This window comes from Venturia canescens, chromosome 1, assembly GCF_019457755.1.
Source record: "Venturia canescens isolate UGA chromosome 1, ASM1945775v1, whole genome shotgun sequence".
NCBI classification, from domain to species: Eukaryota; Metazoa; Arthropoda; class Insecta; order Hymenoptera; family Ichneumonidae; genus Venturia; species Venturia canescens.
Window position 1 is genome coordinate 31,781,030 of NC_057421.1, and position 25,946 is coordinate 31,806,975.

General features: G+C 34.8%; 4 protein-coding genes across 6 annotated transcripts in view; 2 read left to right on the top strand and 2 right to left on the bottom strand.

Moving 5' to 3' along the window:
* The first annotated feature begins 950 nt into the window (after window positions 1–950).
* LOC122413423 (ras-related C3 botulinum toxin substrate 1-like) lies at window positions 951–8,206 on the top strand. Its single transcript, XM_043423754.1, has 4 exons — window positions 951–1,371; window positions 1,541–1,898; window positions 5,823–6,034; window positions 6,597–8,206. Exons 2-4 carry the CDS (start codon window positions 1,592–1,594, stop codon window positions 6,897–6,899), a joined length of 822 nt encoding a protein of 273 aa, XP_043279689.1. The 5' UTR covers window positions 951–1,371; window positions 1,541–1,591; the 3' UTR covers window positions 6,900–8,206.
* Window positions 8,207–10,377: 2,171 nt separating this feature from the next.
* LOC122410443 (NAD-dependent protein deacylase-like) lies at window positions 10,378–13,518 on the bottom strand. Its single transcript, XM_043418578.1, has 5 exons — window positions 13,185–13,518; window positions 12,681–12,895; window positions 12,349–12,491; window positions 11,879–12,029; window positions 10,378–11,770 (listed from the first exon to the last, which is right to left on the bottom strand). The coding sequence occupies exons 1-5, from the start codon at window positions 13,425–13,427 to the stop codon at window positions 11,716–11,718; spliced, it is 807 nt and encodes a 268-aa protein (XP_043274513.1). The 5' UTR covers window positions 13,428–13,518; the 3' UTR covers window positions 10,378–11,715.
* A 295-nt stretch (window positions 13,519–13,813) lies between these two features.
* LOC122410430 (WD repeat-containing protein 74-like) lies at window positions 13,814–16,805 on the top strand. 2 transcript variants are annotated; one of them, XM_043418555.1, is made up of 7 exons: window positions 13,814–14,373; window positions 14,469–14,564; window positions 14,635–14,941; window positions 15,585–15,682; window positions 15,845–16,046; window positions 16,130–16,420; window positions 16,620–16,805. In XM_043418555.1, exons 1-7 carry the CDS (start codon window positions 14,168–14,170, stop codon window positions 16,692–16,694), a joined length of 1,275 nt encoding a protein of 424 aa, XP_043274490.1. In that variant the 5' UTR covers window positions 13,814–14,167; the 3' UTR covers window positions 16,695–16,805. The 2 variants fall into 2 exon arrangements, with proteins under 2 accessions (XP_043274490.1, XP_043274498.1); XM_043418563.1 differs by having other exon boundaries at window positions 14,171–14,386.
* Window positions 16,806–20,963: 4,158 nt separating this feature from the next.
* The window catches only part of LOC122406039 (forkhead box protein O-like), a 126,216-nt gene continuing 121,233 nt past the window's right edge, over window positions 20,964–25,946 (bottom strand). For both annotated transcript variants that reach the window (XM_043411199.1, XM_043411194.1), the window contains one exon: window positions 20,964–24,931. The gene's annotated coding sequence lies outside the window, so the exon portion shown is untranslated. The remainder of the gene's footprint in view (window positions 24,932–25,946) is intronic.

The following is a 25,946-nucleotide window of genomic DNA, read 5'->3' on the forward strand; positions in this document are numbered from 1 at the left end:
ATCTCTCATATATTGAACAGTGAGAATTTGCCATTGTTATTTCTTTCATTTATTAAAGGAACGATTTTTTACCGGTCACGATTGCAAACTCAATGAATTTTATAAGCGTAAACCAAATCGAGGAGTGGGGGTATCATTGATCACAGCTCACAGCGGGTTCAATGTACCGAGTTTCGATCTTTGCTCAAAACGAATACGGTTTTCGGTTCATCGCGTACATATAGTTTATTTTATAATGGTCTGCGACGAAAGTATAAATAAAAAATGAAAGCACGCGTATCGAAAATATTGTACGGCACTTAATTATGAGATGCGCTTTTCAAAAAGAAGCTGTCTCACATTTTTCCTCAAAATCCGTTTTACACGTGCGGATGTATGTTTGACTCCTAAACACACGTGTTTTGTATGCAGGCGCGGAGGGGCAAGGCCGTTTGACGTGACCTTCAAATTGAGTATAATTTTCGGCGCTAAATTCAAAAGCTGATTTCGTTGATTCCTAACGTTCAATTGATAACATATTCTTGAAAGGAAAAAACATTGAAAACACAAAGATTGAATGATCGAAATTTTGCAAAATAGGATCCGATGAAAAAACAAACAAAAAACGAAATTTGAGTAGTATTTGTTTATTGTGATGATTTTGGAACGTTCATATGAATGCGGGATAAAACTGGTTTATCCTGATGCGACAGGAAGACTTGTACTGCCCAAAAGAATGTAAATTTCGGAGCAGGTTTACGATCATCATGTATTGATGTATGTAGAACGGATGCAAGAGTGAAGACTATGCAAAACAGAGTGAAAAAAGAGTTTCGCAGACAACGAGGCGTCATGCTGGATCTTTCACCATCGCGTTCCGGTCGGTGGAACAGGTGGCTCCACGTCGCGGCAGGTGATCAAGTCTCTTCCCTCCCGACTCGGGTCGCGGGTCTCGCCCCCCACCTCTTAAACCATAATATACTTGACTCGGCGTAGCAAGAGATCCATTGTTTTCCGACGTTTCGTGGAGGCAGCAGACCTCGTGCACGCGTTTTTCGAACAGCGTTTTATTTTTAAAAACTCGAAAATTTGCTCGGTCGCGATGTTTTATATTTCCTTGTGTGGTATTTTAGAATATTACGATCGGAAAAACGTGCCGTGAGAGTGACTGAAATATATCTACAGAGAAAACGTTACGAAAACGAAACCAAAAACATGCGAATTTAGGACAGCTGTTCAATATTTCGAAATATAAGTGTTTGTGAATTTGGTTGATACGAAAAGGTTGAAAAAGAAAATACTAAAAAATTGAAATACTGTTAACCTTTGGAGAATTTTAGAGATATATATATATATATACAAACACCTGTGGGTCCGCATATCTATATACAGGTACGCAGCATCCCATATCCCATGATCGTTACAAACTCGATATTTGTGCATTGCGAGTACCGAGTCGAACCCATGCAGTTGGGGAAAGTAAAAAGAGTAGAGTAGGGGGAATCGTAAAAAACGACGCTATATAATAATAATTATTGTCATTACATATGCACGAATACAGAATAAAATAAGAGGACTGCGAAGGGGAGATGAAATAGTGTGCGAAAACTTCATGAAAGCTCGTGGTCGTGTAAAGGCAAATAACGAGACGATGCCGCCCTCATCGCATGCAAATTGGACGAAACCCCTCTTAAAGAGCGGTCAAATGATGCAAATGCAGGTGAAACGGGCGGCGACCGGTGTAAATAGACAAAATTTACAAAATTCAACAATCGGCGAGCACGGTAGCCCCCTCGATCGTCGAATAAAGGTCGTTCTCGTGGGTGATGGAGCTGTCGGAAAAACAAGTCTGGTCGTCTCGTACTCCACCAATGGCTTTCCCGGTGAATACGTACCCACGGCCTTTGACAATTACAATGGTTAGTATAGAACATTTGTAGATGCACGTGTCACGCATACGAATATTTAAATAATAATAGAGCATTTTTGTAAATCTCCATGAAAAGGAATTTAAAAATTGTAGAAAAAATGTACAATGTTTTTTTCGGGAAACGAAAAGTATACACGCCAATAAAATTTTACAGTTAATACGGATGAAATATTAGATTGCCTGTCAAAACAAGAATCGAATAGAAACTGCTGTTTTTCTTGGATCGATATTCGCGCGTAGCAGGTGTTTGTTTGAATTTTTTTTCTTTTTTCCTTCAAATCGTGGCTTCTATCGTCGCAAATTAGTCGCCAAAAGCGGATACGGCTTGGCTATTTGAAAATGGCTCGCTTCGATAAAGTTTTTGTTTAGCTGCGCGAGTACATATTAGGGGGATTCGAGAGAAAAAAACCGTATGCGCTTGATGCGTACGGGTGAAGGGTATACATGTATATATGGGCATTCTCGGTTGATGGAATCGCAGAATGGCTGAATACAGTCTGTGAGAAAAGCTGCCTGGAGGACGGCGTCTATTCACAGAAAAATGAAACCATTGGAAAACATTTTTGATTCAATGGCGATTTCTGAAAGAAGAACAAGCGCAACAGGATTCCTAAAAATAAATATTTTGTCAATCAACAATTTTGACAATATTTCTCGCTCTGCGAAAATCGGATTTTCTTAAGTTTTCGCGTCCGCGATGTATTTCGCTACGAAACTAGAGCGCACGATTTGTTTTGCAGGTTAATTATAGATTAGACACGAGGGGTACACGGTCGTTGCTGGGTGAATCATCGATATACGAGTCGCGAGGACATGTCTCATTTCTTTATTTATTTATTTTTTTTTTTTTTTCGCGTGAATCACATCAACACTCGTGCGTAAAAGTTTCATAGTCCGTTGCAGGATTCGTGAGCGAAAGGAGAAAATTTTTGAAAGCGACTGTGTGAAGACGAGACGAACAAGGGGGCAACAGGTGAGAGGCAGCGAATAACATCGCTCTCTGCGCGCGCGTTTCTTTGCTCATCGCGTTCTCCTGAAAATATAAGAAAAAAAATATGAAAAAAATACGTCCCCGGAATCAACGATGCTCGGACTAATTTAACGAAGACCCGGGGGATTTTTTCACAATCGTCTTATTTTCCTATATACCTCGCAGCTTAATTCTCAGAAAATTTTTCCTGGACGTCACAAATAGATAGAATATTCGTAAAATTCTAAATAAATCCTCACCATTTTTTAGCAGCGTAATCTACGGGCGTCAACATTTGTTTTTTTGTTGTTAGGAACGACGTTGCGTACCGTTTTGGATTCTCCAATGAGCTTCGATGGCTGACCCATTTTCTAGAGTATTGTTAATTTTATTGATTTATTGGCTTCAAGGCCCTGTGTCCTTCTCGTACTCTTTCGTCACAGCCTTTGTATGTAAACACTTTTTCATTTGTCAATAATCGAAATGCAAGGTCTTAAGCCGTATACCTACTTGTTTTACCCGAGACCAGCTTTGTTGTTGCCCGATAACATAAATCCATTCCATTTTTTGTACGTCGGTGTATAATAATAATCTTTAAATATCGATATAAATACGTGATGCAGTTATATTTCATAAAATAAAACCAGCAGACGACAGAGCTGTCAATGTACATGACGCTGAAGTTTCCAACATTGGAGTCCAACGAAATGATAGAAAAAAACTCTCCAATAATTCCAGTAATTCTCCTATTTTGTTCCCTGCCAAATTTGCGATTCGTAGTTTTTCAAGCTGCACCAACGATCCGTGAAATAAAAAATTGGTGAATTACAAACGTTTTTTTTCGTTCATTTCGTTGGACTCCAACGTTGGAAACTTCAGCGTCGTTCAATGTACTTGTCCCGAGACTCTACCGAGTCTCTTGATAAATTCATTCTATTATTAGTTAGATATACGGATATTTTTACAATTTTCATAGTTATCGAGTATTTTTCGTCGAATTCAAATCGTTGTACTCTTTCCCACTCATTATGTCATTAACGTTTCTTCTCTAAGGATATTTTGCAGCATCTTTTTTCGGATTTCAAAGTATGTGTCGAACCATTATAAATTCATTATTAAGCAGCTATCAGAATAAAAATGGCTCAATGGAAAGTTATTGGGAAATTGTCTGTTTGCAGTAAAAGTGTGTTCACTCCCCGTCTTGAAATTTTTTCAAGGTCGTACAGCGTTGGCTCGAATTAAGTTTTTCGGACGCATTTTACGATGCTGAAGTTTCCAACGTTGGAGTCCAACGAAATGATCTAAAAAACTGCCAATAATTTCAGTAATTCTCCAATTTATCTCCAGTCGAATTTGTACTTTGTATTTTTTCAATCTACACAATTATGATTCGTGAAATAAAAAACTGATGGATAAATCATTTTATTTTCATTCATTTCGTTGGACTCCAACGTTGGAAACTTCAGCGTCGTCATTTTGTGGTAGGACGAATAGAAATGTGTTCAAAATTTCTTTTTAAATTCCTGGCATTCAAATCTAGTAATTATTTGGGAAAAAAACAAACAAAATTGGATCATCATAATTTTGGAATGTTTGTAAAAATGTGCTCCTGTAATTGGCTACCGCTATATTTCGATAATCAGTTAATCGGCTTACTTGAAAATTTGCATACATCTTCGAAACATTATTTTCGAGTAAATGGTACCATGATTGGGCCAAATTCACTGTTACTCATCCTCGCTGAGACCACGTAGGAGGAAGAAATGATATTTCTGGTTTCTGGTTGTGCTATAACTGTTGTCGCTATTTGCAAATTTTTTTCGTGTATCGAGTTTAACTTAATCTTAGACAACTGTGAAGCACTTTTTTCTGTTTTCAAAAATTTGTATACGCACGTTGAAAAAAAAAAAAACAATAAACCAAATTACAGGATTTAGAGGAAAAATAAAAGAAAAAAGTTAAAAATTATTCTACCTCAAGAATCCTGCCTCCGATTTCAGTTTTGTTTCATTGTGAAATTTTTTGTCGCGAATAATTACGAAATAATGTGTTTAGTTTGAAATACTAATGTGAAATGTCTTGAATTTGAAAAATGGGTTGAAATGATTTTGGCTGCGTTCTAAGTATGTAAACATGAGATCGGTTTGTTTTTTCTCTTTCCTTCAATGTATACGAAAATAATTGTCATACAGAAATTTCGTGAGACATCTAACTGGCTCGTTTCACCAGAGGCCCGCCAACGCTTTGTTCGTTAGAATTTTCAGCTGGTCTATATTTGCATTTCTTGCTACTCTCCAAGTGCAAGTATCTCGTAGTTTTAAGGAGGATGAATATAGAGCGTGAAATACCATCGTTTTTGCTTCAACGCGAACATCCCTTCTCAATTTTCTAACAATAACCTCAAAGTACTAAAGATTTTATTATTGTTGTTGAGAATTCCCTACGATTGGAAACTTTATAAAGGAGCTCTCGCCACAATTCCATTATATTTTCGAAATGAGTTTTATTTTGGACCGGAATCATTTCGATTTGAATTCTTCATTCTTGTTTTTACACTTATCCATATTTAATCATTTTTTTCCTGCTTCAGTTTTGGAGTCTCTCAATTCAATTAAATTTCCAAATTCTTTTTTTTTTTATTTACATAGATCAATATGATTTTTTTATTATTTTAAATGAAATGTGATTGAACAAATGTCTTCGAGATTCTTTACGTTTTCGATGAAATGATTTCCGATTTCTGTGATGTTGGTGCGTTTTTTGTATATTACTTTGAATTTCGATCGTAATTAATTTTTCAAGCATACAAATGGTTTGTTAATCAACAACTCTGTATCAAATTTTTTCCACTTTTATCGTTTGTACAGTAAAAAATAACTGTGCACAGTAACCGGTGACTGATGGACCGAATTTCAATGTTTTTTTTTTTTTTTTTTTTCACAGTCGTTGTTAACGTTGACGGTTTACCATTGAACGTACAACTGTGCGACACTGCCGGACAGGATGACTTTGATCCATTGCGATCGTTGTGTTATCCAGAGACAGATGTCTTCCTAATTTGCTTCAGTGTCGTTTGTCCCTCGTCTTATCACAGCGTCGCTTTAAGATGGATCGACGAAGTACGAAAATATTGTCCGAATGCTCCTATCATTTTGGTAAGTTTTTTGGGCATGAAAAGAAAATATTTATAAATTTTTTTCACGGGGATAACCGTTGGAAGGTCCACAACGACGGAGACCTTTTTGAAAATTCTGATGGTCATTAAAGTGTTTGGAAATAGGTACCTAGAGAATAAAAACTCCGATATTATATTGTGAGATTGTTTCTCGTCAACCGCCTTCGAAGAATAAATTTTAACGACTAGTTAAAATTGATCGAAGATTAGACTTGTCTTATCATAGATCGTTAAGAAGAGATTATTCAGGTTGATAAGAGACGGTTGTGTGATGGACGTGTGTTAAAAAAAGTTGAAGTTTTTTCAAATATTCATTTAGATTTATCGAATACGGTCCTTTTCAATATATCGAGTTCAATTTAATGTCGAAATGAAGAAAAAAAAGGAAAAAAAACCATCGAAAATAAATGAAAAGAAAAAGGCGTTTCGAGTGAGTAAGAGAAATAGAAAGAGAAGCAATTTGATGCATGAAACATTGGAAAGATATGAAAAGAAAGAGAATAAGTGTTGTTAATAATGAAGAATGCAACGATTGTTGACAGGTGGGAACAAAAAGTGATTTACGTTCGGACGTTCGTCTAATGTTGCAACTAGCAAGATACGGGCAAGCGCCGATAACGACAAGCCAAGGTCATCAATTGGCACAGCGATTGGGAGCTGTGAGCTACGTCGAGACGTCAGCGTTGACGCAACACGATTTAAAGGAGGCGTTCGATCAGGCGATAGTGAGTGCCCTGAGTACGAGAAGAGGTGGAGCCGGTTTGTTATCACGACGTAGGAAACCACTGTCGATTTGGCGAAGATGGTTGTGCTGTTGGGAACGATCGTCTTCCAGCGACTCGTAATTTCATGTATTTTTTCTAATATCGACTGGACGAAAGAGGGTTTAAAAAAAAGTGGGCTCTCTAGATTTTTAACTGTGATCATTCGTGGCTACCACTGCAGAGTCTCATTTGGTTCTTCTGAGTCGTATTGAAACAAAAAGTATTCGATAATGAAAATTCACCGTTTGAATGCGACGTTGAACTTTGTACTTTTGAACTTTCGTGTTATTCACAATTGTCAATGGCTTTACGCCTTTTGATTGCAGATTCATGACACAAGTAGAAATTGAAAAAAATTGACGCATCCACATGAAAATAAAAGAGACAGAAAAAACATACATTTTTTCTTCCATTTTAACGACATAAATTTGACAATTATTAGGAAAATTTAGACTACTCTGTTAACAAGATTTTTTGTATTTCAAGCCAAGCGTTGATGCTCTCGATTCTTACCAAAATTTTGTCAGTTTTTTGTCCGTTTTGTGAAAATAAATACGTGTAAACGATTTGACATAAACTGGCATAGATGGAATTGAAATTAAAGTTGAAATGTAACGAGACAATGTACTGTCGATTCAACTACGTTAGGGAGCATCGATTTTCTTTCATAACTAGTTCATTTATCAATTTGTAAAACGGACTTATCCAAAAATTTGACCAATTCCAAAGCTTAAGTCTATGGAGAAAGTTGATTGGTGATACTGTAAAGAAAAAATTCGTTGCCTTCAAGCGGTGCTAACTCGAATTTTCATAGTCTTATACCATTTTGATAAAAATATTTCCGCCCTCGCGTGAGGGTTATTATTTGAGCTGCAAAATAAATCAAATTCAAAATATTTTTAAGTCATCGAGCTCACGTGAACAACTCAAAATCGATGGTGGCGCCTTTCGTACAATATATAGTAAATATGGTCGCTGTCACATTTCAGACGCCCCGCGTGTATTCTAGCGAATTTCTCCATGAATTTTTATTGAAATCGAGAAAAATAAATTTCATAATGAGCAGTGAAGAGGTGTGAATCCGGCTCTGATATCTTTGGTTGTGGCAAATGCGTGTGCAATTTGTGATAAAATAATCTTTGTAACCGGGGTAAAAGGTGTCATGGTGTACGCAAATTGCTCCGTATTTTTATTTACTCATTGCGTTGGTGAGAAAAATCTGCTGTCCGAAAACGAACTACAGCCGGAATCGGCTAATTAATAGTATCAAGAGACTCGGTAGAGTCTCGGGACAAGTACATTGACAGCCTTGTCGTCCGCTGGCCCGAGGCTCTCGCCGAGATCTTTTTATTATTTTTATACTTTCTCTGAACAAAACGATTCGCGGTGGTGGGGGTAAAATTGGCATGTAATTTTGTTGAATTACGAAGCTCAGGAGCCATTTAATAACTTGAAAATTGAAATTTAAGCCAATTAATAACTTCTCTTTCGATTGCGCCCAAAATCAGCATGATCAGTGGCGTAATTGCTGAGAAAAAACTTTGCACGGGCTCAAGATTATGCAAAAGTTACTAACACATCACGAGTTCGACATATACATATACGCGTGCAATGGTAGTATAGTTGTATCTCAACGCATTCTGATTGGCTTATCGATCTCGTCTCACTCCAGCTGACCGATCACGTTCTGACTCTATGAATGTACAATATATATCTATATATTGGATTAATAATAGTAATATATATATCCATATATTGTACAGTCATCTGTCAGTTTTTTATGGTATGGGCAAACGAGTAGCAACAGCCCTCTAAATAATAAAATTTCGGAGAAAACAGCGCGAGATGTGTGAATTCGATTTAAAGTTTATTCTATACCAAGGACCTAAAATGGAATTTTGTAACGTTACGAAGTTTTTGCCTCCGGACTCCGGAGTGCACTCCGTACTTTATGTAACGCAACCATATTTCCGAGCTTTTTTGAGCGTGTCTAAGGTACACAAAGTACCTTACCAGTACTTTTTCTCGTACCCCGTACCATTACTTCCTTCGATAGTTGCGAAAAACGTCTACTGTGGGTTCCGCAGACACACTTGAAAAAGCGTGGAAAACGTGATTCCGTTATATAAAAATCATATTTTTTGATATTTTTTTATATTCGCGTAATCGTTATATTCGCGACGAAATCCTGTAGAAACGGTTTGATTTTTAGACACTTGGCGCTGCGTATACCATCGCTCGATGACTTTTAACTTTGTTGGAAAAATAGAAGATTCGTGATCGAAGGATGTTGAAATATTTCGTATAATGAATCATCGGACATTTCCATATAAGAAATGAAGGAGAAAGCGATAAACGTTGTTATCTTCGTGAAATATACGTGACTCAATATCCGATAATTGTGAATTCATAGATACATTTTTTCCTTTTGAAGCGAAGCTATGTAATGATGATGCATAATGAAATCGATATTAATAACGAAGAAAAATGAGATTTTGGCGGTTCGGTGGAAGACCACTCCTCGATATGTAGGCGTAATTTATTGTAAACATATATTTTTAGCACTAGTTTTACTTGGCGACTCGCCGCTTGTGATTTTATCTTTATTTTCAGTTATGCAAAATTTCGTTTCTTTTTCAACGGCTATTTTCTACGCTCACGGTATTATTTTAAGCTACTACGATAACGCAGTGAACGAATTTATTCGCCATTTTTCTATATTCGAAATGTGATTAAGAATTTCGATAGATTTTTTCAAGTCAGGCATCGAAGCTCGTACGTGTCTTCCAGGTCTCTAGTATAATCGAACGACCGGAAAACGATTATTTTATCAATAAGTTCATAACTCTACGAACTACGAAATGTTCGAAAAATAATTGCTTGTGTAAAAACAAGCGAATTCGTCAAGTTATATCAGCAATGATTTGCAAATTTTCATTGTTAAACGCAGGAGTGCGATTTTCGCTGAATCCGCGAACTCTTCATTGTACGAAAAATCTTCTTCCTTTCTTGTTCATGGTAATCTGTCTTACTTACCAGAATATCACATCGGTTTCTGAAAGATCGTTTCAGATTCCAAGAGCTTAATCCTATAAAATTTCACGATGCGCAAGGATATAAAAACATCTATTTTTCTATTTTTCGGTATGGACAAAATCCATTAATTTTGTTCATTTCAATCGGTTCTACCGTTCAACCGATTCATTTTGTTAATTGTTTTCAATGATGATTTTTTCGTGTCTTCGTGAACAAAGGTTGGCTCCACAATCGGAGAAACGATCATTTTTATCCTGGTGATAAGAAACAGAATTAGTATCAGTTGGATGTACGGTTGAACTATACACTCTCGTTTATAATACTGACTCGATACGCCTGATATTAATTCGTAACGTGTGCTCTAAATAAAGTAGATCGTTACTGTACATTCTTCACTAGTATTATTATAATTGTAATAAATATTGTTATTATGATTAATAATTGTAAATATATACTACAGATACTATTAGAAAATTTTCAGTATAAAAATGTAACTTTTCGTTAAGAAACTGAAACTACGATGAGCGTGTGCACATGAGATCGTTTATTTTTTAGAACAAATCGACAGTATGTGTACGATCAAAACGGTTTTTAGACTGACATCATCCTTGTAAGAATTATTTTAAAACACATAGTATTATCATGCGCTTAAAATATGCATAATAAAACTGATGGTATTTTTATATACATTTGTTACAATTTTACGAATGATATTGATATTTGCACACTCGAAATGCACCGAAAAATGTCTCCGTGATAATCTTATCTCGTTTTTTTTTTCTCATGACTCGTCTTTTTTGGCACGGATTTAATGTATACTTTTTTATCAATTTATTGTACGAGCTTTTATTTGAAAAACAAAATGAAAGGTGAATTCGCAGATTCAATGTTTGGAATTCACAAATTTAAACAATAACATTTCGGGCATTCTTATGAATAAAATTTCGATGCGTTCGACCAGTGTGAATTTCAACATGATTTTTGTCATCCCACCCCATCATTTGGAAACCGTGAAGAGCATTTTGAGCGAGAAATCATCCATTAAAATTTGGGGATTTTTCTGCTGTTTCATGACTTCGTGGAACCAGAAATAAATAAGTTTCCTATGCAACAAAACTGTGTTACCGGTCTATCATTGACTTTCAAGATTTCCTTAATAATTACTCTTTTTATAGTTATTTTCATTTTGCTATTATAATTTAGTATAGCAGGACAGCCATTAATAGCTCAATTATGATACTCAAAACATTTACCTTTGGAAAAGCCCATTTTTTTAAATTACATTTTCAATCCAATGGCATTTCAATTTTTAACATTTATTTTTTTTCAAATATTACAGTATTTTGTTTCAACATGAGATTGAATTAGCAATAAAAACATTGTATGCACAAATTTTAATAAGATCATAACTTTGAGATAAAATTTAAAAAAAATTTATTCGTGAAACTTTATGAACATTGATAATAATTGATAAAAATTCTAAGGAACTGAAAAATAATTTAGAAAAAACAAAATTTTATCTTATATTGCGATAAAAAATTAATCATTTGATAAACAGATTTTTAAAAACAGTTTTATAATACTTCAATGATTTTATGTGTACATATCAGAGTCTTTCCATTTTGGAGATGTATCAAACTTCTCAGAAATTGTATGAGTCGCATGAAGAAATAAAATATTTATGAAAATTATATTATCAAAGTATCAATTTTCAAAGAGGATCGTCGAGTATGTTCCAGGGGTCCATCGATGAAGTTCAATTAAACATTCAAGTATAGATTTAATGACTGATTCCTCAACCTGTTTTTACGCAAATCTGAAAAATCGCAATGTTCTTGCTGTTTTGGCAGAAAAGATTTTTTCAAGGATCCAATGCATCAGTTACCGTCGTTGTACAAGGGCCGCGAAAATGGTATCTAAACAAACGTTTATTAGTGCAAATATTTTGGAAAACTTTTGGAAAGATTTTATATAATCGAATGTTTGTTAAATGCCTCCACAGATTATATAGTCAAACTCCTTACTGGAAATGTCGCGTTGCTGAAGTTTCTTCGAGGTTAAATTCAGCTACAGGCACACCTCTCTCAGCAACTTGTGGTGCAAACATTGCAGCAGGATAAACATCGGATGACGTACCAATTATGAGGCAGGCATCACAATTTTTGACAGCTTCTTCTGATGAATTATCAAAAATATATTTTTTTCCAGATATAAAAGTTTTGGTATAGATAAAACATTTAGGGTGGGTTGTTCCAACTTCTAAGCCTATCTGACAGTTAAAGGACTACGAGTCAATGCTTTTACCCGCCAGATAAGCTACTTAGAAGTTGAAGCAATCCGCCCTTAGTAACAGTCTACAGTAAAATCACAGTACTAAAATTGATATTAAAAAAAAAAAAATACAAAAGGAAATAGAGAAAATTGATGAAACTGTAAGAAAAGTTGATATAAACATAAATAAAAAATTATTTTTGAGAATTAATTCTACACTTACGTGCTTTATCGAGGATTGTGCCTTCAAGATTTTCACCAAACCATACTATATGTGGCCTTAGTAGACCGAAACATCCATTATTTTCACATTTTGGTAATTTTTCTATAGGAATATCTGAAGATGTAGCTTTCGGATCTGGAGAACTGATGATTTAACATGTAAAAAAGAAATAGGTGAAATAGTTTGTGATGTGATTAAAAAAGTTAGAAAGCCATATGTTATTGGATCATGAATTTGAGTTTTCAAAATTTGATCTCAGAATTCAAGCATTAAGAAAAAACAAATTTCTTTATTCTTTACTTAACAGTGTGTAAGTTCAGTATTGCATTTACCACTTGTTTGCCAAGGCTGGACAGATTGGTATGGTTTCGTTGAATTCAACGCGCTTGCATTTAGTGCAACGAGTTTTATATAGAGATCCGTGCAGTTCAATAACATTATCTGTGCCAGACCTTTGATGAAGTCCATCAATGTTCTGTGTGACAACAGTAACAACTTTGTTTTCTCTCACAAGTCTGCTTTGAAACTTTGAAATTGCTTCGTGTGCCTGTCAAACATATATTCAATATTTGTCGTCAGAAATGATATGAAACAAATGATGAATTTATTCTAGAAAGCAAAAGAAAGGGAAGCAAAATACTTAGTGATATAACCACTTCTTCAAAGTGGATCATTCATTTTTCATGTGTTTTGTTTTGAATTTCAATTAATGTAAAAAAAAACCCCACTTTCTCAAATAATGGCTCTTCTTTTGTGTCCTACTTGTTTGTGATCAATTCATGAAACTACATTACATGTTGATAATAATATTAATCTATATCTATACTATAGTATACCTTGTTAGGCATACATTTGCTGGCTAATTGCCGTCGGTATTCATAAAATTCCCATACTAAAGAAGGGTTAGCTCGAAATGCTTGTGGTGTAGCGAGACTTTGTGCTTGATAAGTTCGCCAAAATCCTCCGGGACCGCGGAATGTTGGAATTCCCGATTCGGCCGATATTCCACTTCCCGTTAAAATAAGAACGTTTTTTGCATTTGAAAGACTATCCCGAAATGATTTCATTACATTAGTCATTATCGGAGTCCCGTTTTTACATTAACCGTACAAGCAATAAATTGCGGTGTTCTGATTTTTATCGAACACCGCACTTATTACGCGACAATATATATTGATGTTTTCCTGTAAATTTCAACATCGCGCGATCCCGATTTTACCATCTGCCGCATAATATACGAATTTGTGCTAATAACATTTTTCGATTTTTTTAAAAACCAAGATTTACCAAACATCAAAATGAATTTTATATCGCATTTGAATGTTTATTGGTTTTTTCGAATTATCTTTCAAAAAAGCAGTATAAAAAAATTAAGACGGGGAATTTTCGTGTATAGAAACAATCAATCGATTATTGGTGCTTTCTTCGCGCGGTTAATTAAATAAAACTGTCCCTCCGGTATAAAGACTCTGGCTCGTCATAATATATAAATAAATGTACTTGTCTCAGAATCGCTGCCGCGACTCTAAATAGTTCGGTACGTACTGAAGTGACACTATTTTTCCGCAAAAACGAAAGAACTAATTCTCTTCTGAGCAAATAAAATCGCTTTTATCGATTCTCTACTCAGAGCGCTGTTGCGTTCGAATTATAGAATTACAATAATACTATTTATATATATAGCGCATGCTCTCATTCTCTAGTTTGAGTTTTGAGGTTAGATGTCTAGTACATCAATAAGCGCACATGGCCATGGCACTTGGTGACTTGGTTGTGTAAATTGTTGTATGCTTGTCGAGTTGAACAATTTTAAATTGAGATGTCCTATAAGAAAGATTTCGATGTGTTCGTGGGAGGAAAATCAGGGGTTTTTAAAGGAATAAAAATCGACAAAAAAGCATGTATAACAAAGAATATACAAAGTTTAATGTCCATACGAGCGGAACATGAAGTAACCTCAATGACATGGGCCGATGAGACTGAAAAGGAAATTTTACTCGCCTGTGGATCTACAGGAGATAGGAGGTCATACAAATAAGTAATTCGCCATAAAAGTAAAATAGTAATCCTCTGGTGATTGTGACAGTGCATATCAATAATTCGTTTCCTAAACATTTTAGTGTTAAAATTTACGATACGGAAAATGGTGCTTTTACAACCTCCTTCGTTTGCGACATTGGTAAAGGAAATATCAAAGGACTCGCACGATATGATGAGTAAGTAACTCATAGCACTCGCCCGTTAATATTTATAGAAACTACAAACTCATAATTTTTCTAATTCCAGCGCTATCATAACCGCTGTGGAATCAGGTCACATAAAATTATGGAGATTCGAAGGTGAAAACGAACCTTCAATGGAAACAGGTGAAAATTTAGAAAGAATGAGACAATCTCCTGTAAATAAAAATATCATTGCCACAGGAGGCAAGGAACACAAGCTGCAATTGTTTGATTTGGAAAAACAAGTAAGAGTTTTTGAGGAAAAAAATGTTCGGCATGACTGGCTGGAACTCAAAGTACCCCTGTGGATTTCAGACATTGGATTCTTTCCTCATACATCAAGAATTGTTACGAGCAGCAGATATGGCCATGTATGTATATAATTATTAACCCCTTAAGCGACAATGTCATTGCCACCTACTGAATTATGTGTTTTCTGCAGGCCAAAAAAAATCACTGGATTAAAATTTTAAAACATTTGCAATTAACATACTTCTTCTGCTTATAGTTTCTAGGTATAGAAAACTGTTTGAACTTTTATAATTAGAATTAAGAATTTTTCCGATTCAGTGATACAAACTTGAATAATATTAATATCTCCTGAAACCATTGTTTTTTGTCATCGTTGAATACGTTTTGTGCAAAAAAAAGATATTCTCATCAATGCTACTGATTTTTTAAATTATTGAATTCCATTAGATACAGCTGCAGTATTGGTATTAATTCCAAAAATCGAACCATAGTTTTGTTGAAATGTTTTATGCTTTCTTTTCTATTAGGCTGTAACTTAGACGTCCTAAAGACGCAATGACATCATAAATCTGTCATATTGCTCGTATTGTCTTTTTTGTTTAACTCTGTGTCAAGCCGCTACCGTGTCATTCGATATATACATTTGAAATATCTGTTTCACTAATATCCCATTCAATCGCATGTATAATTATTGAATAGATATTCAATTTTGCTTCTAACGTTAATTTTTTTTACAATGTGTCTGATTACATAATTTTTTAGATTCGTCTATACGATCATATAGCTCAGAGACGACCCGTGATAAATTTGGAACTGAAAGATGAAGCCTTAACGACACTCGCTATTGCTTCGAGAGATGAGTGAGTTACTGATCAGCAAAATGATTATCAGTCACTAATAATTCAAGATAATATTCGTTACGTAAAAACAGAAAAACAAGATTCTTCATTTTGTCAAGGTATATTTAACTTGAACACAATTTGACAATTTTACTATCGTTAATTACCGAAATGCTTGCACAGGCATATCGTTGTTGGATCTGGAAAAGGCATTATGAAGCTGGTCGATTTACGCAAACCCGGAAAAATTTTGAATACGTACAAAGATTTTGTCGGTAGTATAACGTCAGTAGCTTGCTCTAAAACAAAACCATACATTGTAAGCGTCGCTCTTGATCGATATCTCCGTATACACCATTTAGATACCAAAGCGCTTTTAAAAAAGGTATTTAAATTTTTATTCTACTGAGATGTTTTCTAAACTCCACCGTTGTAATACGAATTGACCATTCAAATGTCTTTATTCAGATGTATCTAACGTCTCGTTTGAGCTCCATGGTCTTGCGTTCTAATTTTTCGATGGACGACGAGGACGAAGGGAAAATCGAATCGAAAGAACGAGCTAGTAAACGATCGCAAATCGAGATGGAAAACGATGATGATCTCTGCATAACTGACGATGAAAGAAACGGTGATGTGGAATATGATGAGATGTTTGACAAAATGGACGTTATAGAGAATGAAGAGAATGAGGCCAATTTAGAGGAGAACAACGGCAACCAGGGTAAAACGAAAAAAGCAAAACTGCTAAGTGATAAGGTATGTTGTTAATGAAAATGAAAACATGTTTAAAAACTTGAACGTTAATAGTTACAGTAAAAGACTTTTTGTTGGAATTATTATTGAATGATATTCAGCTTTTCCTCGAATCATAATTTTTATTAACTAATGGCGTGAAGTGCAAGAATGAATTTTAATTTCAATAGAGGGAAAGATAAATTTTTGAAATAAATTTCAGCGTACGAAAAAACTGACGGATGGGAGTCGTAAAAGATTAAAGGGACGGAACACTATAGGGAAGAAAGTTTTGTGAAACCTTGCACAAAAACCAATTCCATAGCTCCTGATCGTGTTCACCAGGTTGCTGATTAACTATTACAATGATTTCAGATTTTTAGTATGTGAATAAAACTGTTGAAAGTAATGTTGTGTTGTATTGACCAATCGAAAATTTTATTTGTTTTTTTTCTGTCCTGTTAACCCATAACGGTCACCCGGGGTCCACTGGACCCCAGGCCGACTTCAGCTTCGCTTTATTTGTGAAGCTGAAGTGATCGCCATTTGTAGAGAATTGGTCGGATGAAAAAATGAAAGTCCCATAAGAGGATGTGATTAATGCGCTTCCGATGTTAAAAAATGAATTATGAATTTGCATGGGCCTAGTCAAATGTATTTTGCTTCCTCATAAAGGAAGCTATGTGATGAAGAAAATTTTTTTTTCCAGTTTTCCATGTCAATGTGCTCAAAATGTCCCAAAACATCGAAAAATCATATCTAGAAAAAATTTCCGGATGTGTGTGTGTGTGTGTTATGGCACTGCAAAATTAAAACGCTTATAACTCGGAAACGGTTTGAGATACGGGGCTACCGTTCTGCACAGATGTTAATCCATACAAGCTCTTCATTCTCTGATAATTTTGTTAGAATTTGTAAAAAATTACGAATCCTACGCCGTTTTGAAATTTTCATAAGAAGGACGCTCTAACTTTCGAAAATTTAAAGATTTATTAATAATTTTTTTATTTTATTAATAGACTATCATAATAGGAAGGTTGGTATTGAATTTGGGGAATCTCGGTTGAGCGGTTTAAATTTGACGATTTTTTTAATTTTACGAAAATATGAGTTTTTCAAAAAATCGTCTAACCGCTTCAACTTTTTGGAAATTTTGTAATATATTGTGTATAAGTCTACTTTTTTTTTGTGCGACTGTGTATTTTTTAAATTTTTTTGATAAAAGCTGGTGACTGGTAAAACCTATCTTACCAACAAAAGTGAGATGGTGAGGTAATATGAAATTTTATATGGTAGAAATAATTTTTTCTCGAAGATATGTTACGTGGGACCCTATTTTCATGGTACAGTTAGAAATGATCTAGTGCATGCTCCAAGTAAACTTGTTATGTGGTAGTTGTGCTATCAAACTTTATATTTCAAAACGAGTTTTTACATTTGGTGGAACTGTTACAGGGTAGTATTTGATCATGGTAGAAATATAACGGGACGTTTTTTTGGGTTATTTAAATGAATTTTGGTAGAAATTTTTCCAGTAAAGATGTAAACGCGCCCATTTGTTAGCTTCATTCCATCGCGATATCTCGTAAAACCTCTTTCACAGAACGACCCGAATGACCCAGCGACGGTAACACGGATTCCTTATAATTTAACATATAGTAAAAATGTTTTATCGAAATAAACACGATCGCTAGAGCGTTACAAGGTGATATTTATCCGCTGAATAAGCCTGACTTACGCGTGCACAATGAAAACTTACCATAGTTTAATATCTACATATATATATTAACATAACAATTCTACGAAGTCGTGAAAGAAAATAAATCGAAAGATGATCATTTACCAAACGTTATACATACTTGCATACACAAATATAGTTCAGATATAGTAAATATAGAAAAATTCGCAATGATCAAAATATTCCGACGCCTAACTTATCCGGCGAGACTAAAATTTCATGAACCATTTCTCTGTAATTAGACAACCTTTTATTGGATAAATTTACTGTAATACTTCTATATTCAGTAAAATAACTGGCACAAAAAACTTTGTCCTTATCATATAGATGTTAATAATCTGAGAAGTATTCTCTAAAATATATCTATCTAAGAAGCTCATGGAACCGGAGGACTGTTTGATTAAAATTTTGAAAAGTGCCAGAAATCATATGGATTAGTAGTTTCGAAAATATAAATCATCTAATGTTTCCATTGGTCTGAATTTCCCACGGAAATTGAGCTCTCTGTGGAACTTGTAAAAGAATTAAGAGGGGTTGAAATTCAGTGCTCAAAAATAAAAAGAAGCTGAGGAAAGTTCCGGTATGAGACAATTCGAAAAGTTGCTAGTCGGGGGTGCAGATTGAAAGATGTTTCAAGGCGCAGTGGGGCAGTCTCGTTCTCGTCTGTGCTCTCATATTATAAAGAATGGAACTGGGGAAATCTTGTGGCGTGGACGCGAATGAAAAAACTCGAAAGGAGTTACCGTTTTTCGCAAGCAACTCTTGCGGGCTTTCTGGGCGGAAGGCAACTAATAGAGCGACGGGTTAGACAAGAGTGAACTCCATTCCAAGGCTCCTTCGCTGTGGCGAAAAAAAGTTGACGACGCGAGGCGAGGAGAGAGAATTTAATTAAGAATTTTCTACGAACAACGTGGTCGGAGAACGTCATGCCGTAGTGGCACAAACCCGTCACACTGCCGGAGTCCAATGTGCACACTATGAATATATCACACGCATGTATTTCAGCCAAAGTGAGAACAAAACTCTCAAAGTTTGATACAGCAAGCCCTCCAATCAAATTCAAAGAAATCTTTCCGGTGACTTTTCGTCTTTCCTCATTTCTCACGGCCGAAATGATTGAACTCTCCGTCACTCGTCGGCTGCGGATTTCACGATCTTTCGTGTTCCATTTTTCCTTGAAAAAAGAGATCCGAATCAATAAATTGGGTGGAGGATATATTGGATACTCCGCTAAAATACCCCGAGATGATAAAAATCCATTACGCGATCAAGCTCATGAAATATTCAAAAACAATGACTAAATTGGAACTATTCATTCTTGCGATCAATAACAAAATAAAAATCAAAAGGGACTTTCATAATTTCCCGTGCTGATGCCTAAAATATGGAGTTTTCGTAAAGGAATTGACTTGACTTTCCGGTTTTTATATTGAGCTTTTTATTTCGTCTAATCAATCAGCTTACTTATCATTTATCGGGGCATAACATTCCAGACTAAAATATATACTAAGGCTAGATATTTTCTATTTGAAACATTTAGAGTTTAAGTGCTCTTGCTAGAGTATCTCCAATTGAAATATCCTTGTTAATTCAACAGACTTTCCAATTTTGAGTGATATTTCCTTAGTTATTCGAGTGACAAATCCGTTGAAAGTTTGTGAAGCGGCGGTTAGTTACAGGTTCTTGCAAATGTAAAGTTAGTGAGTGGACACTGGAGCAGGACTTTTTCACTGTCCTGCTTCAGCATATTATCGACGATTCGCAAGTGTTATGGGTTGTATCAACACAGCTATGAGCTCTGATACTAGAATCCAAGTTGGAATCATTGATTTAATTAATTTCGTTTTGCGAATACTAATCGGATATATACTGTTCAGAAAATATTTTGAGCCCAGATCACTTCCCCACCGATATTCTTTTCACGGTGCATTGTCATGTGATCCATTGGAGTAAGTATATTGTCGCAAAAAAATTAGTCTCGAATATTATATGTTGAAGGGATGGGTGAATTCATCTGGTGAAGAGACGACCAGGATTTTTCGGTCAACGACAACGACGAAGATAAAAAAGGCATAATGCTCTGCACTTAGACAGTCCCTGTTTCAACGATTTCTCCGTCCCCTTTTCTATGATACGTGCATCAACCCTCGCAAGAATGAACCTTGAACGTTCGCGTGTGGCTCGTCTTCCCGTTTTTCGCGGATTCCCTCCGGACAATGCTTCATTCTTCTCTCGGACGTTGATTAATGACGTACAGTACACCAAGAACTCATCACATTTTTATCGTCCGCAGCTTTACGTGCATGGCGCATTATACGAGAAATGAACGATTCAGAACTATTTTTTTGTGATGAAATATCACAAATATCCTTTTTTCTTTATTTGACTCAATTTTACAAGTGTTGAAGAATCTATCGAAAAACTTTTCCGTTTCACTTTACGAGATTCACTTACGAGGTTAAGATTAGGATTTTTTTTTTCAAAATTCGATTTTAATAGGATATCATACTTCGTACTTCCTACTGTTACGGCTTTATTGCTGAAACTCGCGACATGGTTTCGAAATCTGTCGATTCCCAGATATTAGAAAAGTCAGAACAATCGACTAAAGTCTTTAAAAAAATTATCATACGAGCGAAAAGATGAACGGTCAGAAATGCTGTTTCCCATATAGGAATATTATCGATACCAATTTCTAATAGTTTCAACATAATTTGAGTTTTCGAGCTACCGACTTTTTTTGTGAATTTAATATTTTCCGCTGCATATCTATAAAATAGTATAATTCAAGGTGGGCACAATAAATAAATATTTAGTAACAACAATATATTCTTTTCTATACAACCCGTTTATTATAAGCTTGAATCATATATTAAATAATATCCATGATGAATACATAACTCAAGTTTGAAAGACAGTAGCTGGCTACTTCATGTCCATTTGTTTCAAACGTTTATATTCTTATACACGTACATCCACTTTCGCCTGTGCGTTTATTCATTTACGTTTTTGTATAATATTTATAGAAATGCCTGTGTGTCAATTTGTATTTCGGTAGACATTCCTGGGTTATGCATACATGATTTGACCGGCAGGCTGCGCATTGTATGCTTACATCAATTCTCATTGGTTAAGAAACGAAAAAAAAAAAATAATATACACTATACAGCTAAAAATAAAAGATGATTATGTACCTTGATTCTCGTCGTTACAAATTACGATAAATTATTCTATGTTATGCCATACAGCAATTGTTTATTCGGTTCTCGTGTAAAAAGTACGGAAAGGAAGGGAAATTTCATCGTGTTGAGTTTGTAAGTGTGGCGTGAAAAATTATTTTTTTTGCAGAAACTTAATTACGACGTAAAAGACGATGTTCGTTGTCAGCTCAAAATCCTGAAATTATGGATTTCATTCGATGCACGATTGAGGAGACGACAAAAACATGGCAGCAAAGGAATTTCGACAGTGAGGAAAAAACTTTGAATGTTTATCAAACTTGAAATAAATATTTGAAAAATTAAGAAAAATCTTGTGCACGATTTGAGAAACGGAAAATGTGTCATTTGAAAAAAAAAATCCAACGGGAATTATCAAATGTACGGTTTCTAACTGAGTTCCCATTTGGATCCTTCGAGTTCTTTTTTTAAGGGAGTCATTACACTATTTTTTGATTTTCACATTGACCCAAAATTTTACGAGAAAAAACGGTGTACGCATGTATTGCATAAAAGAATAGTATCAAAACAAAAACAAAAATTTCCAGTAGTTGACCAAAAAAGAATGAGGAAGAGTTCACCTATTTTTGGCATATCAAAGCGTCGTACCACTTCAATAAAAAGAAAACATATTTTTTCGTATTAAGAATTATATACGACGTGAAGTTGAAAATCACTTCTCATGTACCGATCGTGGAATGCCGAGACACTTTTGAAGCATCGACAACAGATTGAAAACCGTGAAGAAAGAGCGAGAAAGAGAGCAAAACATTAACGAAGGCAAAGCGAATTTTTCTAGAGCACCATCGACGGTTAAATACAAAAAATCGCTCGGCTCTAATTATTTTATTTCTCATCATGAGATCGACAGCTTTCTATTTCCCGCCTATTAGTGTGGTCCGATGCTATAAATATCGATTTGGACGACGTGAGAATGAAAAACTTCGAGCCGTCGTTACTCTTTACACATCGGGTCTTTCTCACGTCGCGTCATCAGTACTTTTCGTTTCTTTCCTCCGTTTGTCACGTCACAATTATTAGGCTATACTTATAGTGAACTGCGGCAAGAGCATACCTACAGAACATTTTACCTAAATATTTTATATTCATATGCATTTACATATGCATATGCGTAGTATATCATCTCCTAAATTCCTTTACAGTACCGTTACGTATATAATAATATAATATGGTAAATATTAACTATGTTTCAATATAGTATCTTTTATCATCTACAATATTTATTTATATATATATATATATATATATATATATGTTTGAGTTTATGTGTGTGCATGTGTAAATGTCGCCACTTATATAACATTATATATCCACGGATATAGCATTTATATTATTTTTTTTAGGTAGGTTCGCGTGTAGATTGTAAGTGTGTGTGTGCGTGGGTATGAATCGCTATGTATTTTAGGCTTACTTTTTTTCAATATTCTTCGTATTAGTTAATCCTCCATCAATATCGAACACATATCTTTTTTACTCCTCTAAACTTTAGTGTATACAGACGAATTAAGAACTTTTCTTCAATCCTACGTACGTATAAGAAAATTCCCCTGATATTTGGGTTGTGAACTAGTTACGACGTCTTGATTTCCCGAATAACACTCTGATTTTCAGACGATTATTGTGCTCTAATTGACTCATTACAGTTTGAAACGTAATTCATTTGGTTTCATTAAACCAACCTGTGTTGTCAGACATTTTTATTTTGGAAGAATATAAAACTCTAATTTAAACAAATTTGTTTTAAGATAGAATTTGAGAAATAGGATACAGTTGAACTTTCATGGGCTTCGAATCACTTTTGAATCAAACAAAATTATTTATCGATTATAATCGATTCGAGAGATTTTAAAAATATAAATGTCAAAGAAATATTGTGAATTTTCGGAATAATTTCTGTGCGGTACTGTAGATCCGCCAACTCGTCTATAAATCCGTATGTTTGCGTCGAAACTGTACACGCAATTTCTTCGATGATAATAATAAAAAAAAAACCGTTCTTCAAATTTCAGAGAGATTGAGAATCAAATATGGGTCAATATCGAATAGCTTCGCGAATATTGAAAAAGCATTTCACATCAGGTTGGAAGCTTGTAAATTACTATTCGTATGAACAGTCGAAAGAAAAAATTTGAGAAAACGTTATCATGTATTTGAGGTACGGAAGGCCATCATATCCAATTTAATATTGTTACTATATTTTTGTTTTAACTCGTGTCAATGAAAACAAATATTTCAAACAATTGTTATCTTCGAGAGCTGTCCAACCTCATATGAAATGTCCCATACGTCGTATGTGTCGAGTTTCGTTAATGAAAGTTAGCAGCCAGTAATTCCCATCTTTTTCGCACCGTAATAAGTTCAGTTTCGAAGAACGGTGAGCGGTGTTTGTTATACTCACAGGACTGGAGAGATCGTCGAGATTGATTCTCACACTTTTCACTTCTCGTGTCTTCCCTCACGTTCTCACTCTTTTTCACATTTTTTAAATTAAACTGAGTCCTTAATTCTACCATTTTGAGCATTGTAAGTTTGCATGCATGATTCTTCTTTTCTTTTTGTTTATTTGTTTCTGTCTGTCTCTTTTTCTACGACACTTAATTCCGCATTTAACTGATGCAATATGTACATATTTGTATGTGCTTGTTTCATAACCACACCCAAAGTTGGTTGCATTCTTAACGAAGAGCGTAATATCGACTTCACACATTACCGCAACATCAACTATCATAATTATTGGACATTTCTTTTAACATTGGTTTCATTGTTTTGTTTTTTTTTTCGTTTTTTTTTCTTTTTATTATTTCTTTCTTAGATCCGCTCTTACTTTATAAAAATTGACTTGAATCGTACCCGTACGTTCGCTGTATCAATGAGAAACAGAAGAGAAAAAAAAACAAAAACGCTGAAAAAAACTATTGTCTCCCACCGCCGTTAGATGCTTATATTTATTACGTTCTATGCAAAACAACTATATCTTGGTTTTGATTATTCGGTGTTGCGTTTCTTTGAACTATATGATATACTTGAAATTGTAGCATTTCCCTATCATCACGGCCGTTCAATATTGACTGACGTTTCTTTTTTAGTTTTTAATTTTCTTTCTTTTTTTTTTTTACTATATACGTTTGAATATATCATTTGTTGTCCAGATAAAAAGTCGAAGAAAATAGCTGGAGGAAATAAGAAAGCCAAAATAATTGTTCCTGTAGAGTCGAAACAGAGATCATTCAATTCCTGCAGGTCATTTTTGTGCAGTGTAAAAAAAAACTAATGTTTCGCAAAACGCGCTTGAGACATTTTTCAAAAAGATAATTGCACTTTTATCTAATTTATCGTTTCGAGTTGTTTCTTCCGATTCTTGAGCAGAAGAATCATTTGACCGTTGCATTGGTATTGTTTTTCAGCAAATTCTCTTCTTGAGCCCGTCTTGCACCAAAAAATATGTATCGCACTACTGTAAACTGGCATCCTTGAAGTATGCACATCGTCGTGTCCCAGCTTTGTTATTTCTATGCCTTATCACACGTTTGCCCCAGTGATCATTAACTCCTCGGCGATCTGAAACAACATAAAAAAACCAAAATTTAACACCAATCTCAATGAAATAACTGTATGCAGTTATTGTCAAACCTATTCTAACACTTGCATCAACAGCTTTTAAGGGCAGGCTAACGCAATTCGATGAAAAAAAAGTTTAAGAATTTTTTTAGACGCTACAGATAATACCTGTCGATTTTATCGATTGCGACATCATAATTCAACATACGAACAAGGTTTCCTGAATTTTTAAAACCGGGATATCAATAATTAACTCGATAGCAGCACTTCGGAAAAAAGCTGTCCATCGGTGAACAGTGTAAATTGAAATCTACTCGACCGATCCTTTTGAAATTTAACATGGCACTTCCTTACACAATTGACCAGGTCGATTTCCATTTACACTGTTCACCGATGAACAACTTTTTCCGAAGTGCCTCTGAAGATTTGCTACCATCGGGTTAATTAATTATTATTGATGTTTGGGTTTTAAAAATTCCGGAAGCATTGTTCATATACTGTAATATGATGTCGCAATCAATAAAATTGATTTGCTGTTACCGGTAGCATCTAAAAAAATTCTTAAAATTGGACCTTTTTTCCACCGAACAGACGTTACTCCACCCTTAATAACGTAATTTTACCCTATTGCAAGCTAACGATTTATAATGACGTCGCTATGAAGAGAGTAGTCTCACTGATGAAGAACAAATAAAATTAGCTTTCGGATTGAAACAACTACAAAATATTACGTTTGTTTACAGAATACATTCATTTCCGTCAAGCTTTAGCGTAAATTGAAAAATTCGAGAGGGGAAAATCAATATCGGGAAGATAAAAAAAACAACACGACCGGATGTTTGAACGGATTAAATAACCGTATAGGTACGAGAATATGAAATAAATGTATATAAAAAAACTCGACGAGCTATTGATATGTGCTGTATCGCAATGAAATTGCTGCTGAAAATGTTGAAGTCTGTTTGTGACTCATACCCTTAAAAGTTTAGCTATCCATCACTATGAAAGTCGACAC

Coding starts and splice junctions, on each gene's coding strand:
- LOC122410443 (XM_043418578.1), bottom strand. CDS start 13,427: ATGACTAATGTAATGAAATCATTTCGGGATAGTCTTTCAAATGCAAAA. Junction 12,896..13,184: donor GCAAATGTATGCCTAACAAG/GTATACTATAGT, acceptor TATGTTTGACAG/GCACACGAAGCAATTTCAAA. Junction 12,030..12,348: donor CACAATCCTCGATAAAGCAC/GTAAGTGTAGAA, acceptor ATAATTCATCAG/AAGAAGCTGTCAAAAATTGT.
- LOC122410430 (XM_043418555.1), top strand. CDS start 14,168: ATGTCCTATAAGAAAGATTTCGATGTGTTCGTGGGAGGAAAATCAGGG. Junction 16,047..16,129: donor CCAAAGCGCTTTTAAAAAAG/GTATTTAAATTT, acceptor GTCTTTATTCAG/ATGTATCTAACGTCTCGTTT. Junction 16,421..16,619: donor CAAAACTGCTAAGTGATAAG/GTATGTTGTTAA, acceptor AATAAATTTCAG/CGTACGAAAAAACTGACGGA.
- LOC122413423 (XM_043423754.1), top strand. CDS start 1,592: ATGAAAGCTCGTGGTCGTGTAAAGGCAAATAACGAGACGATGCCGCCC. Junction 1,899..5,822: donor GGCCTTTGACAATTACAATG/GTTAGTATAGAA, acceptor TTTTTTTCACAG/TCGTTGTTAACGTTGACGGT. Junction 6,035..6,596: donor CGAATGCTCCTATCATTTTG/GTAAGTTTTTTG, acceptor GATTGTTGACAG/GTGGGAACAAAAAGTGATTT.